Below are 15,121 nucleotides of genomic sequence, written 5' to 3' on the forward strand. Positions count from 1 at the left end.
TGAAAATAGAATATTCAAGTTATTGTCAGTTTAATTAATCGCTTAAAGTAAGTATATTTTTAGTAAAAGAAAATATTGATTTTCCAGCAATTTCATCTATAATAACTTAATAACCGTATTATAGAAATGAGGTTATGCACAGTAAAAGTGCTGAAGTGAAGATTTATGAAATCATGTATCATTTCTCCGTTCCATTCACCATCATGTATCATCAATCATTCCTTAAGTTACTACGACTATATACTGTCAGTCCTTAACGTAGGTAACGAATAGCAGTGAGAGCACTGAAGAGTGCTCGCAGTGTAAATCGAAACATAGCCTTCACTGCAATCCAGCACACTACACTCAGTTTAAAACTTCTATATTCATACTATTTCCCCTTGCGACACTAGCGCTAATTCGGTGATTTTCGAACTATAATTTGCTGTTTACAGATGCGACACTTTTTCAACTTGTCCCCTATACAAGATGGCGCCTCCTTACCTCTACCCTCCATAATTTCATCCCATCTCATTTCACATGATTTCATTTCATTTTAATTAATTTCAGTTCATTTCATTTCATGCCATGTTTCATATTATCAACTTCATTTCATAAAATCATTTTTCATATAAAGAAATATATAAAAGATTAGGCTATATGGTATGATACCTTTGCCTTTCCAATTGGAAAATAAAACTACTACTAATCTATGGTATACAGTTTAAGTGTATAATCTATGGTAGTATACACGAAATCACGAAACACTAGACCATAGACTATACTTAACTTTAGACCCTAGAGCAGTACATTCACTTTGTTTAATTTTTTAAAGTACATATTAATTTAGTGACTTAGTGAGTGTGAAGCGAAAGAACTCTACAATGGAATCTGAAGTGGTTAAAGAAAAGATTCATACAGAACCGATCCTGAACGATCCACGATACATAACCTTACTTAGCCTTATTGTTCTAGCAGTAACCCTCAGTAAGTTGATATTTTGAATTTATTAACTACACAGATCGTTTCTGCTTGTGTATTTTTAAACTCAAGTTATTGTGCCATAGGTAATTTGGTGCTAAGGGGTTTGTTAAATGTTTAAAGCCATAAAGTGATTTTGGAGGGTAATCTATTTATCTACAAACATTCTAAGGCACTGCCAAGTAATTAGTGACTTTACAGGAAGGTCTTGTTAATTTGCAGCATGGCTAACTCAGTTCAGAATGTCAACATTGGGCAGCTCTAGAATCTAGTTTGCTGGTAAACAGATGTGATGATTTTTCCAATATGCTAACTTCACATTTTTTCTGATATGTGGCTCGAGTAACCTCACAGATAATAGTGATAAGTAGGGTTACTAAGTTGTCTACGTAGTTTATGGGTGCATTATTAAAACTTTTTATTCGATTGCTTAGAAAACAACAGAAAAACAGGCTTGTTTGCTTAATATTTATTTCATATTGAATTTTCACTTGACAAATTTTGAAAGTAGAATTGTTGTAATCAGCTTAAAAATGATGCTTTACAGTCATAAAGCTATTGGGGTCAAATGTTCAACACCATGTTTACAACAGAACTTGTTGGCTAAATATAAATGCTGTAGTTTATAAATAATCATATTTTTAATAAAAAAATTTATTTCAGTATTTTGGTGGATTTTCTCTCGAAGGTATACTCTTCGCAACTCAGTATTGTTAATGGGCCTATCAGACTCTGGCAAGACTTTGCTGTTTGTAAGACTCGCTTACTCTCAATACAGACAGACTTTTACTTCTATGAAAGAAAATATTGAAGAGTATATAACTTCTAATGTTAGTATTTGTATAAGTATTTTAAAGTTTTAGGTTACTAAACTATAAATGAACGACGAGATAACCATGAATATATAAACTAACGCATGATGTCATGTGTTGCAATTTTGACTGTGGTTTAATTGGAAAATCGTTAGAAATATATATTGGAAATTATTTTATTTAGTGATTTAGCATATTAATCATTATAATTTAACAAAAATAGTAATTGATTAATTATTTTGACTCATTATTGAAGATCCATCACTTCGATAAAGCGGCACGACACGAGAACCCTCTCATCGTGGCCGCTGGTAACTACATTCCCGATCCTGTGGACAGAATGGAAAGCAGTCGACGTCGCCCAAAACACGTCATCTCGGATCCTCCCGATCCACTAATGGTGCTTTTAGGTACTTCAAGCACCGGTCACCGTTCTCGTCGAACCCGTCGCTCTCGACGAAGGGCTCGACGAGTAAATTAACTCTCAGACACAGCCCACTGAGTTTCTCGCCGGATCTTCTCAGTGGGTCGTGTTTCCGATCCGGTGGTAGATTCTGCGAAGCACGGCTCTTGCTAGGGTTCGTGTTAGCAACGTCATCAGGTTTGAGCCCCGTGAGCTCACCTACTAGCCACGGTTACGCTGAAATAGCCTCTAAGGCTATCAGCTAAGGTAGGAAAAAAAAAAAAGATCCATAATAACTAAGTTTGTTTTGTTTTGGTTGCCTATTGAAAGTGGTCTGGTCTTATGATTGGCAATGGGTTTCCCATTGTTGGTGTCCATGATTTCAAGGAGTAAAAGAAATATTTTATTAACTTACCTAACTGGATTTTTATTATTACAGAAAACATTGAAAATAGTTGATCTGCCTGGACAAGAGAGACTGAGAAATAAATTCTTTGAACAGCACAAGAGTAGTGCTAAGGGAATTGTGTTTGTGATTGATTCTATCAATATACAGAAAGAAATCAGAGATGTAGCAGAGTAAGTAAAGGCAGTAGACACTCAATGAAAGTCACTACATATGGAGATTCGCCTGGGCGAATGCATCTTTTTATAATTACTTTTATTCGTTGTTTGTTCTGAATTAAATTCTAATCACGAGTATAGCAGCATATTATCACTATAATCCTCACCCCCACCTCCGTCTTGGGGGAGGCTTATGTACAGCAGTGAATGTCAGAGGGCTAATTTTTTTTATTGTTTGTTCCAAACCACATTAATAAAGCAACATTAATCATCACTGAACTACTACTTACTGGAAATCAACATCTAATAGTTTCGTTCTTACCTCTGAAGAAGTTAAGGTATTGTTTTGAGAAACCGGTCTTATGTGACCACAGTTTCTTGATTGTATCTCAATTAATAAAAATAAATGAATAAATGTTTTTAGTAGGATTTATTAAGTTTTGTGGCCAGTATTTAATAATTTCAACAACAGAAATTAAATTGTCTGCATTGCTCCAAATTTGCCTGTGAGTGAGATTAATCATGTCTATGTGTTTACAACCAATTCAAAGATACTCATATAAATACTAAAAATATACACATTATTTACAGATACCTATACACAATCTTGTGTGATCCGATCATTCAGGGAAACACAACTCCCCTTCTAATATTGTGCAACAAACAGGACCAGCCATTAGCAAAAGGAAGCCAAGTTATCAAAGGATTACTCGAAAAAGAAATGTAAGTTATCCGCGCTTTCTATTTTTACAAGTAATTAAGTAATTAGCGGTAGGCAGCGGCTTGGCTCTGCCCCTGGCATTGCTGAAGTCCATGGGCGACGGTAACCACTCACCTTCAGGTGGGCCGTGTGCTCGTCCGCCTATAAGGACAATAAAAGATTAACAAAAAAATGCGAAGTTTTAAGATTTACAAGGGCAATAAAAAAAAAGTGGGTATCTCTTCTGTCATCCTTGGCCTTTACTAATGTAATTAACACTAGATATCATTAGTCACGGGCGTTATTCATGAGCTTTAACATGTCTTTAAAGAAACCGATTCTGCAGGCAATTTAATTTTCCTTTAATTTGTTATTAATTGAGATACGATATTCGCAGAAATTTAGTTCGTGTGACCAAATCGAATCAACTGCAGTCCGTCGATCCGTCTGAAGGCAACATCGGGTCGTTCCTAGGTAAAGAGGGTAAAGATTTCGAATTCTCTCACATTAGAAATAAAGTCGAATTCGCAGAGTGCTCGGCCAACACGAATGACGATGAAAATCCGACTGACATCAAGCCTCTGCAGGATTGGATCTCGAAGCTGTAGACTGAAATTATCATATATTTTTTTTGCACTACCTACTATACTCAGCATTTTTAGCCACAGTAGGTACACTAATGTGTCGTTTTGTTATTTTAAAAATGTTTAATTAGACATATTCAGAAAATAATTTTGCTTTTTATGTTTATTTGAGATATCGTCGCTGTCAAACCAAAATCTGCTATGTGCAAAAACTCTATTTTGGATTAAGGAGTAAAAACATTTTCGTATAAAATTTTATATGAAGGTGTATTTTTAAGCACTATATCAAATGAAAGCTATAAATAAATATTAAAGCTATAGATAGACGCATAACAGTTTTTTTTATACGGTAGATAGGGCTGTGAACTATACGAAAAGGTCAAAAAGTAAAAATCTCAAACAAAAATTTGCGCATAGCAGATTTTGGTTTGACAACGACGCAATGTTAATTAAGTTGTTTTTTTTTTTGCTTTTTTTATGCTTTCTTCATCAATATTCCATTGTAAATGAGCGTTACCATTATGTATCAACGCTAGACTGATGATGTATGTATAGGCAGATACTTATTGAATATTGTATTTAACTGTATTTTGATATGCAAATTAAATAAACTACCTATTATATTTTTTAAATGTGTTTGTTTATTGACCTAAAAGTAACTCAGGACATGCTGCCCTGCTACATCCTCTGCTAAATATGTATTTTTTTCTAAAACAATAGTTTTCTATGTATTCCTGTTGGAATTCAAAATTCGCCATTCCCATACGATCAATCGTAATACTAAGTAAAATGTTAACGTAATATACACATTTGAACATACGTAATAAAAAGTTTACATAAATTAATTTATGTATGAAATCCTTTGCCAAGACAACCACCATCGTAGTTTTAAACTAAAATTTCAAATTCCATGAAGTTTTTTATTTATAAACTAGCGACCCGCCCTCGCTTCGCTTCGGAAACATTAAAACACACATGAAACCAAAAAAATTAAATTAAAAAAAAATTTAAAAAAGTAGCCTATGTTCATCAGGGACAATGTCGGCTTCTAATGGAAAAAGATTTTTTCAAATCGGTCCAGTAGTTTCGGAGCCTATTCGAAACCAACAAACAAACAAATCTTTCCTCTTTATAATATTAGTATAGATATCATATTAAGTTCCATTTTCAAATTCAGTAATTATTTATTGATTACTGTTTTGTTTTCACTACATCTTTTTCATCAATATAATGAATGATACGATAAAAAACTGAGTAATTATGGAATACGAGTTCGTCGCTTTGACAATCCCGCACAAAAGGCTTAATGACGTGTACGGAGTGAATACTGCAAACGAACTCACAACTTATTGGCTTGAAAACTTCTGACATAAAAAGAAATCTAAAAGAACCCCGTTATCACCCGAAAAGTAAAGGCAACAACGACAAATTAAAGGCGACCGTGGAAGTTGACGATACTCAACATATCAACTATAACTATACTTGTATCAATTGTAACTATACTTGAGACCTTAGAACTGATATCTCAAGGTGGGTGGCGCATTTACGTCGTAGATGTCTATGGGCTCCAGTAACAACTTAACACCAGATGGGCTGTGAGATCGTCCACCTACATAAGCAATAAAAAAAAAAACTATGAAAACTATATTGATTCATTTGCGTCAAATTGGCTATGTAAAAAAGTTGATAAATGGGTGCCGCACGAACTGAAAGATCGCCAGCGCGACGGACGCGCGTTAAGGAATGCCTTGCGTTGCTCAACAGACACAGCAACGAAGGAATTTTGAAACACATTGTGACTTGCGATGACGAAAAAAGTTTTTGATAATCTTATGCTATCATGTTGGTTAGACCCTGATGCAGCACCTAGGCAATACCCCAAAAGAAAACTTACAATAAAAGGTCATTGTATCTTTTTGGTTGTATAGACCGGTCATCGTTCCCGTCGAACCCGTCGCTTGCGACGAAGGGCTCGACGAGTAAATTAACCCTCAGACACAGACCACTGAGTTTCTCGCCGGATCTTCTCAATGGCTCGCGTTTCCGATCCGGTGGTAGATTCTGCGAAGCACGGCTCTCGCTAGGGTTCGTGTTAGCAACGTCATCAGGTTTGAGCCCCGTGAGCTCACCTTCTAGTTAAGGCTACGCTGATATAGCCTCTCAAGGCTCTCAGCTTAGGTAGGAAAAAAAAGGTGGTCTAGTGCTGATATAACTATTCGTAGTTTCTTACCAAATGGCACCAGCATCACTGCGAATATTTTGACTGTGAGGAACTGGACACAATGATGGAGAGGTACGTCAATCGCTTGTCCTGCTCCTACACAACAACGCTCGACTTCATACGCACAATAAACGGTCTCTAAGCTGCAAGAGCTCGGATTGGAAGTTTTGCGTCATCACAGTATTCACTAAACCTTGCGCCGACAGATACTTATGTACTATTTCCAAAGTTTGGACAATATCTTGGCAGAGAAAAACCTCAATATCCGAGAGGCAGTACTATATTATATGCCTTTGAAGAATTTGTTGGTTTCGGTATACTTGAAGTTCATCAAGAAGGGCATTGAAAAATTACCACTGCGCTGCCATAGATGCATAGATACCACAAGAACATATTTTGATAGAAAAAAAAATAAAAAAAAAAGATTAACTTTCTGTAAACTAAACGGCAATTTTGTACATAGGTTCGACCTTTTATTAAAAAAATGGAAGCTATTCTTTAATTGAAATACGATTTAAAAATGCATATTTTCACAGATTACCAAAATAGCTATGACGTATTTATAATAAAACAATGTTTTCAAGACATAGCATAAAATATAATAATGATAGATGGTAAAAATGACAATGTGTTCGAAGTATATTTCAAATAATGGAATATGTAAAAGAAGGTTACAACATTCCTCCCCATCTACATCTCGTTGATCAGACGGCGGGGTGCCTGTTTAGGTCGATTACTTCGACGCGGAGCAAATGGCACAGGAGTGGAGACCGGAGCAGGTGAGGAGTATAACTTCGAATGCTGTGAAGGTGAATTTGGAGAAATTTGTACATTTGTAGGCGACTGCGGTGAAGGTAATGGTACTGCTGCCGAATTCTTATTGTTAGTTAGCCTTTCGCTAATTGATGTTTCCATTCCAATGTCTGGAGAAGCAGTCGTCGGCAGCATAGAAGAATGCGCCCTTTCATTCCTCGGGGTTTCTGAGGTGGAAGACTCGCGTGGCCTGATGTGATCAGCGTGTCTTCGTTTTTCTAGTCCTCCTGGTGTTGAAACAATATATGAATATTTATGTTTTCGGGATGTAATTACCGCTGGTTCCCATATTTTATCATTGCGTGTTTTAATATATACTTGGTCACTTGGTCGGTAACTCGGTGATGTGGTACGAATATTTTCTTTTACTTGTAAATACTGCATTAACCTTCTTTTGTCTGGCCGAATGTTGGAAAGTATGCAATTCAATTGTCTTCCAAACATCATCTCAGCTGGAGATTTACCAGTGGATGAGTGCGGAGTGTTTCTGTATGTAAACAGAAATTCTAATAGTCGGCGCTCGAGATTTGTGTTGTCTACCGATGCCATTCTATTTTTGAATGTTCTGACTAAACGTTCTGCCAGCCCATTTGTCCGAGGATGATATGGAGATGATGTGACATGTAAAATAGACTGTTTTGTGCAATATTCTTTAAATTCATAAGATGTAAATTGGGGTCCATTATCGGATATAATCATTTTTGGTAAGCCAAATGTACAAAATATGTTATCTAATGTAAGACAAAGTGATCTGGTGTTGATGTGTTTCATCGGTCGTATTTCCACCCATTTGGAGAGAGCGTCGCACAATACCAACCAATACGATCCTTCGAACGGTCCAGCAAAGTCGATATGGATTCTCTCCCATACTTCTTCTGGTATGGACCAGGAAAATACAGGAAGTTCAGGATTACAAGGGCGGTTCTGTTGGCATCTGGTACATTTCTTGACAAATAATTCTATGTCTTCGTCAAGGTTAGGCCACCAAACATAGTAACGTGAAAGTGCTTTCATAGCAGAAATGCCAGGGTGTCCTCGATGAAGGTATGTAAGAATGGCTTTTCGGAGTGCTGTAGGTATAACGATGCGTCCTTGCCTCATAAGTATCTTATTCTCAACAGATAATTCAGTCCGGTTTCTGTAGAATGGTTTCATCTCTGGATTGTATTCTGATTCTCTCCAGCCGGTTTTTAAATTTTGACAAACTTTTGTGAGTATATGATCCTTTGCAGTTGTTTTCATAAGTAACTGTTCTGAAAGGTTAAGGTCAGTCATTCGAGTGCTCAAAAGACGTAGATCTATTTTATGTACAAGCCCTTCTGTCTCGGAGGGTTCAGTTTCAGGGTTTGGTAATCTGGAAAGGCAATCAGCTAATGTGTTATTTTCACCTTTCCTGTAGTAAATGTCATATTGATAACTTCCCACTACTAGGGCCCATCTTACCAATCGGTTATTGGCTAGTTTAGGAAGGTTGCGGCGTGCACCCATAATATGTATAAGAGGCTTATGGTCCGTAACTAGATTAAATTTCGTTCCTCTCAAGTACTGATCAAATTTTTTTATACCAAATACTATTGCTAAAGCTTCACGATCAATAACGGAATATTTCATTTCCGCTGGTCGTAGTTTCCTTGAAGCAAAAGCAATTGGCTGTTCTATGTTCGAGTCCTTGTGGAATAATACTGCACCCAATCCCTTTTCGGAAGCGTCACATGCTAAATAAAGGGGACGTTTCTCGTCAAATGCAATTAATGGTTGTGAAGAAGCTATGCATTTCTTTGTATCTTCAAATATTCTGTTTTCATGATCAGTCCAACGCCATCTATTTTTTTTACTAGTTAGATCATGAAGATCCGAACAAATTCCGTGAAGATGTGGTACAAACCGTTCGTAAAAGTTAACTAGTCCTAAAAATGATCGTAGTTCTTTTGCATTACTAGGTGCTGGGGCCTTAGTTATGGCATCAATTTTAGATTTGGTTGGGTGGATGCCATGTTTATCTATTATGTGACCTAGGTATTCAATCTGATTCTGTAAGAAATTACATTTCTTTAAATTAACTTTTAGGCCAGCGTTTTGTAAGCGATCGAATACAATAGATAAAGTTTGTAAATGTTCTGAAAGATCTTTCCCTGCTATAGCTATGTCGTCAAAATATACAGCTACATTGGTGATATCGCCTAGCAGTTGATCCAGAAAATGTTGAAAAATTGAAGGAGCAGTCGATATTCCAAAAGGCATTCTATTGTATTGGAAATACCCTTTATGGGTTGACAACGTCAAGTACTTTTTCGAATCTGGTGCTATTTCAAATTGTAAGTATGCGTCTTTAAGGTCTATTTTTGAAAATAATTTACCGTTTGCGAGATTTTGGCGTAGTTGATCGAAAATCGGAACTGGGTGTAGATGTTTAATAAGTACTGGATTAAGTGTAGTTCTGTAGTCTCCACATATCCTAATTTCCCCTGTAGATTTCAGAATGTTAACTGTGGGTGTAGCCCATTCAATAGGTGTAATATTAGGATCTACTTTTTCCACTATCCCTTCTGAGATCAGACGATCTAACTCCCTTTCTATATTCTTTTTCATGCTGAATTTTATAGGCCGTGCAGGAAGGTGGATCGGTTCAGCTTCTGGTTTGACATGTATGTTTACGTAATAATTGTTAACTTTTCCTAGTTTTCCATCAAAGAGTTGTACATGTTTATCCAATATTTGTTTAAGAGTCATCGGTGTTGATGTTTTGATGGAGTATACTGGTTTTGGAAATTCCATTTCAAAAACTTCACTCCAATGTAAACCAAATAACATTGGTTTGGCATTTTTCATTACGACCACAGGTAGAAGTTTTTGCAGTCCGTCGACTTCGACTGTTACTTTTGTAATTCCCTTTGTTTTTAAGTTTGTGTTACCGTAGGCCTTAAGTTTCGGGGCGGGTTGTAAAGATGGTGATCCTAATTTTTTCCATAATGTCGTGTTTATTATTGAATACGCAGAGCCGGGGTCCCAATCCATAGTGCAAGGTATGTCATTGATGCGTACATCGATTTGTTTGCATTCTCTCTTACGTGTACCCAAGACGCTGCAGATAACTTCATCATCGCTTTCTTCCTTGTTATTACTGATAGATGATGATGATGATGTTGAGGACTTATGAGGTCTTGTTATTTTTTTAATTGATTTTCGGCTCCCTTCTGAATAGCTGATGTATGCCCGTCCAGACTTAATGCAACAACTCTCAAAGTGTGCTTTCGTGTTACATTCTTTACACATATGGTCCTTGGCTGAGCACTGTGATAGGCTGTGCCGTTCTTTCTTTCCACAGCGTAAACAATGCATTGGATTTAATTTTCGTGTTGTATTTTGATGTAATGGTACAGTTTTGGTTTTGCTCCTATTTATTTTTTTAATACTTGTTCGTGGTGTGTCTTGTTCTGCCTGTTCTCTTGATTGAGAGATTGTAAAAATTTGTTGGAAGGTTACTTCTCGTGGTATTCCGTCTACCATTTGAACTAAATCAGGCCATTTTTGTTTCAAGTCGGTTTCTAAATCTGGATGATTCAATCCAGTGGCAAAGCGGTCACGTAATTGTCGTTCCAGGAAGTCATTAGTGTAGCCACAATCCCGACTAAGACCTTTTAATCTGTTTGCATAGTGTTCCATCGTTTCATTTTGTTCTCTAGTGCAATTCCAAAATTCTGTTAAGGCTCTATACCTCGTCGTTTTTATGCGATAGAGGTCTAATAATTTGTTACAAATTTCACTGTATGTAGCTATATCGAAATCAGGCGTTAAAGCTACTTTTAATTCGTGGAATATCTCTGGTGTTAGTAAATTCAGAAGCAAATCTTTCTGTAAGTCGCTGTTATCGATATCAAGAATTTTGCATTTGTTTTCGAAAAAATCAATGTAATCGTCAATTCTGAATGTATCTGGATTGTATTTATCCATATTGAAATGTTTGATTATACTTATCTTGTTATCCGTATCATGTTTTGTAAAAGAGTCGTTCGTCACGCTCTTGGCTGTTGTATTGCAAGCTGCTGGTACCAACAATTTCAAGATTTGTAAAATCTGCTCTTGCTGGTTTTGTTGTGCATGTAAAAATAATGCGAATTGTTCATCGTTCATCTTAATTTCTTTTAACTCGTCGCCAATATAATAAAACAATGTTTTCAAGACATAGCATAAAATATAATAATGATAGATGGTAAAAATGACAATGTGTTCGAAGTATATTTCAAATAATGGAATATGTAAAAGAAGGTTACAACAGTATTAAATCGCATAAAACTAAATCTTGCATTAAAAAAGTTATATTTTACCCATATTAAATTCATGGTCATGGTCGAGATAATTTAAACATCTGCCACATTTTTTTGCAACCCTCTGAATAAAAAAACAAATGTGAATAAAGAGATTGGTCCATGACTTTGCATTAATTGAACATCAAAATTTATATTGATTATTTTAATTCTTATTCATGCATATTCATAAAAAAGGAATCTAGTGGTATCGATGACAGGTAATTATTGTTCATAACAGTGAAGGGTTAATGTAAAGGGATCTTTGCAAAGTGTAATGATGCATTGATTTTGGTGCATTGAATATTATCAATAAAGGTAGTGCATATTCATGACTTTATCATAAATTATGGGTAACATTCGAATACGTAATACAATGAGCTTTGGGTTAAAAGTTTAACAATTTTATAGAGAGGTCGATTTTAGCACGAAAAAGTTAAACACGTTGAACGCCATGATAAATACCACGTGTTCGAGAGTATACTATCCCCGCGTTTAATGTGTTAAAATACTTTATATTGGTCTAACAGTCCCTATGCTTACACGTACCCACTTAGTAATAGGCCTTGATTCTAAGTAAGTCTTCACGTAAATGGTCAACTAATTATCATTCATTTTGACTATGTTGCTGCTGCAAGGACGTTCTGACCTTAGTCTGCAGTCAATTGCTCTTTGGGGATAAACAAGACGTTCTAAAAATGAAAAAAGTTAACAAACAATATTTTCTTGATGTTTGGACATTTATGATCGGATTGGTCCGATCATAATATGGTGAAGATAAAAGAGAGGCGACCGCTGCCCAGGGATAATGCTAATATCAACAGCCCGTTCCGACTTGTGAGACAAATCATATAAACTACTATGAATAGTTCTGTTTTCAAGCCCGTCTAACTGGATCGAAATTCACATCGTGTATTTTGTTTGATTGGTATTATAATCTGAGTTCTGAGGCAACAACGCGACGGTGGCCAAATGCAAGAAAGGTATTAAGTTTTATTTTTATTTTTTTATTGCTTAGATGGGTGGACGAGCTCACAGCCCACCTGGTGTTAATTGGTTACTTAAAAGATTTAGCTCCCAAAGAAACCAATACTTGGGGGCTGGAAGCTTTACCTATGTGCCAATGGGCAGTAGCGGGTGTTGTCAAACCGCTTTAAGCATACATATTACCATCCTATCTATTAATGCCGCGAAGCAGTCATCGTGCGTTCCGATTTATAGGGTTATATATCAGTACCGTATGTGTATGGGATTCGGCACTCAAAAACATAAGAATTAAATAGAGCCAAAAATATAAATCAAATTTCATCTAATGCATTTCATTTGGTACTAACAAGTCAGTTTTTTTTACAGTTTCAAACGTGCGGATGCAGCCTTTTTTTATTTAGTGCATTGAATTTAACAAGTGTAAAGCGGTTTTAAGTTAACCCAATATTTAATTCACCGAACCCATTTTTTTAGCATGAATGTTCGTGAGATCGAAACTTATTCCCACGACATATAACACATTACCGCAGTAACAGACGAGTAAGTAACAGGTAGGTACGTCTTCATTTTTATTGTATTGTTGTGCACACAATATAAATCGCCGCGTCGCATTCGTTGGGTAAAAGGCAGCTATTGTTAAACTCAAAACTTACTTTGAAACATTTCGAGAATTCCTGTAAAGATAATTGTCTCCTTTAACCATCGAGTGGTAATATATCGATGCCTTTAACAAACAATTTCGTAACTTTCGCCTTCTAACCAGACTAGTATCACCTGGATGAATAAATGATTACTTAAATTTTTAGTTCGCCCTTGTATTAATGCAGTTTTTTTTAAGTCTATAACTATACATGTGTGTTCATATTGGTCGTTCTATGATGTACGGTAAAAGAGTATTAAGTTAAAAAAAAGAAAATGCTGCGTCTACGAGGACGCAAAATTAATTAAATTATATAGAGAGGTACGTATACCAGATTAAAAACAAGCAACATTCATATTATTAACTTGAGCCACTGTGGCGAATAATTAATTGTTTATATTAAAAATTTATAGAGATTTAGTGTACTTAAACAAGAACTTGCACAATTAATCGGACCCATACTCATCGGTATTAATATGGCAGTAAAACCTTAAAATGTTCTTTCTGTCTTTAAATCAGATGATGTGATTGCAAATATACATAGCTTCGTGTGTGGCCCGAAATGGAAATCAATGCTTATTTTAATATTTATGTCCACATATCGTATGCTTGTTTTAATTTTTATCAATAAATGTATGAATATCACAAGGAATGCAGATGCAAAATACTTATTGCGTTTTCCACTCTAATTTTCAATTATAGATAAGATTACATGAATTGATCAGAGCTGTTATTACATCCTTTCCTTATTATCCAACTGACTTTAAATGCGATACGTTTTCGTTCCCTACCGAATCGTCGGTAGCTTAAGACGATTTTCCAACTAACTGGTAGGTGAGTTCACGGGGTTCAACCTGAAAGAACTTGCAGGTATTAATTAGTTCTAGCTTCACTGAATCTACCACCGGATCGGAATCACGATCAACTGAGAAGATCCGGCGAGAAACTCAGTAGGTACTTTTAACAACTTGACTCTATTTTTATAGACAATCAACTTGAAAAACAAGATACAAAAGAAAACATATTTTTATTGCTTAGATCTTACGAGGTCTACCTGGTGTTAGGTTAGGGTAGCCGGAGCCCGTAGACATCAACAACGCCAATCCTGCCCCACACATTGAGACTTGAGTTCTAAGCCTCAGTTTCACAGCTCAACGGCATTTATTGATAACAGACATAAAATGATAGGAAATTATTTATCTATCTATAGTATGTTTGAATCCGAATTTGATACTAGTGAGTGTTTTTTTTATTGCTTTGGTGGCTGGACGAGCTCACAGCCCACCTGGTGCTAAGTGGTTACTGGAGCCCATAAACATCTATGACGTAAATGCGCCACCCACCTTGAGATATAAGTTCTAAGCTCCCAGTATAGTTACAACGGATACCCCACCCTTCAAACCGAAACGCATTACTGCTTCACGGCAGAAACTGGCAGGGTGGTGGTACCTACCCGTGCGGACCCACAAGAGGTCCTACCACCAGTAGAAAATCTTGAAGCTATTTAAAACACTGTTTCTAAAATTATCTTAAGTAGTCTTCGAAAGGAGTATTAAATTTTTGGTTACAGATTGAAATTGAAAGCGTGTTTTGTTAGCTCGTTAAAGCTGCTCAATTAAACGGCGACTGTGAAATAAGCGTGGCGGTCTTGACGTGCTTCTGTTCTGCCTTAAATTTTAAATACAGTAATGTACTTAACTTTAGTTTCTTCATTAAAACTCTTTATTCAATTCAGTTAACTTAAAATTTGTTGTTGCATTTCTTCAATACTTTTAAACAATACTGTTTGTTTCTTTATGATTAATTATTTAGAAAAAAAGAAAACACGTTTTTTGTAATTTGTAGCAAACCGACCGGTACGTCACTCTCGCGGCCGTATGCCCGCTCGCTATACATAGTTAGTATCTATGTCAATCTTGTAACAGTGTATAATCTATGTTCCGGGCGCTTCCGTTTTGAGTGTGAATAGCGTGCGCCCGCGTCTAAATGTATTTATTGTTTAAAATTGAAAATTGTTTGTGATAAAGGAAGATTAAAATTCGAAATTCGATATTGGTGACTAACCCATAGTTTTAAATACCCCTGAGATCTACCCCTCACTATATCTGGCTGCCCAACGTTTCCTAATTTTTT

General features: G+C 36.0%; 1 protein-coding gene across 2 annotated transcripts; it reads left to right on the forward strand.

Annotated features, from left to right (window-relative positions):
- The first annotated feature begins 477 nt into the window (after positions 1-477).
- Positions 478-4,655, forward strand: LOC778523 (signal recognition particle receptor beta subunit). Of its 2 annotated transcripts, NM_001098347.1 has the most exon segments (8): positions 760-966; positions 1,624-1,790; positions 2,615-2,754; positions 3,331-3,462; positions 3,837-4,035; positions 4,038-4,059; positions 4,062-4,131; positions 4,134-4,422. In NM_001098347.1, coding segments are annotated over 8 exon segments (834 nt in total). In that variant the 5' UTR covers positions 760-863; the 3' UTR covers positions 4,135-4,422.
- Positions 4,656-15,121: the final 10,466 nt, after the last annotated feature.

Source organism: Bombyx mori, chromosome 8 (assembly GCF_030269925.1).
Source record: "Bombyx mori chromosome 8, ASM3026992v2".
Lineage (NCBI taxonomy): Eukaryota > Metazoa > Arthropoda > Insecta > Lepidoptera > Bombycidae > Bombyx > Bombyx mori.

What these genes read in the sequence shown, in the direction of transcription:
- LOC778523 (XM_062669572.1), top strand. Translation starts at nt 864, where the DNA reads ATGGAATCTGAAGTGGTTAAAGAAAAGATTCATACAGAACCGATCCTG. An exon ending in AAGAGTATATAACTTCTAAT is followed by an intron (nt 1,791 to 2,614) that starts GTTAGTATTTGT and finishes TTATTATTACAG; the next exon opens with AAAACATTGAAAATAGTTGA. An exon ending in GAAATCAGAGATGTAGCAGA is followed by an intron (nt 2,755 to 3,330) that starts GTAAGTAAAGGC and finishes CATTATTTACAG; the next exon opens with ATACCTATACACAATCTTGT.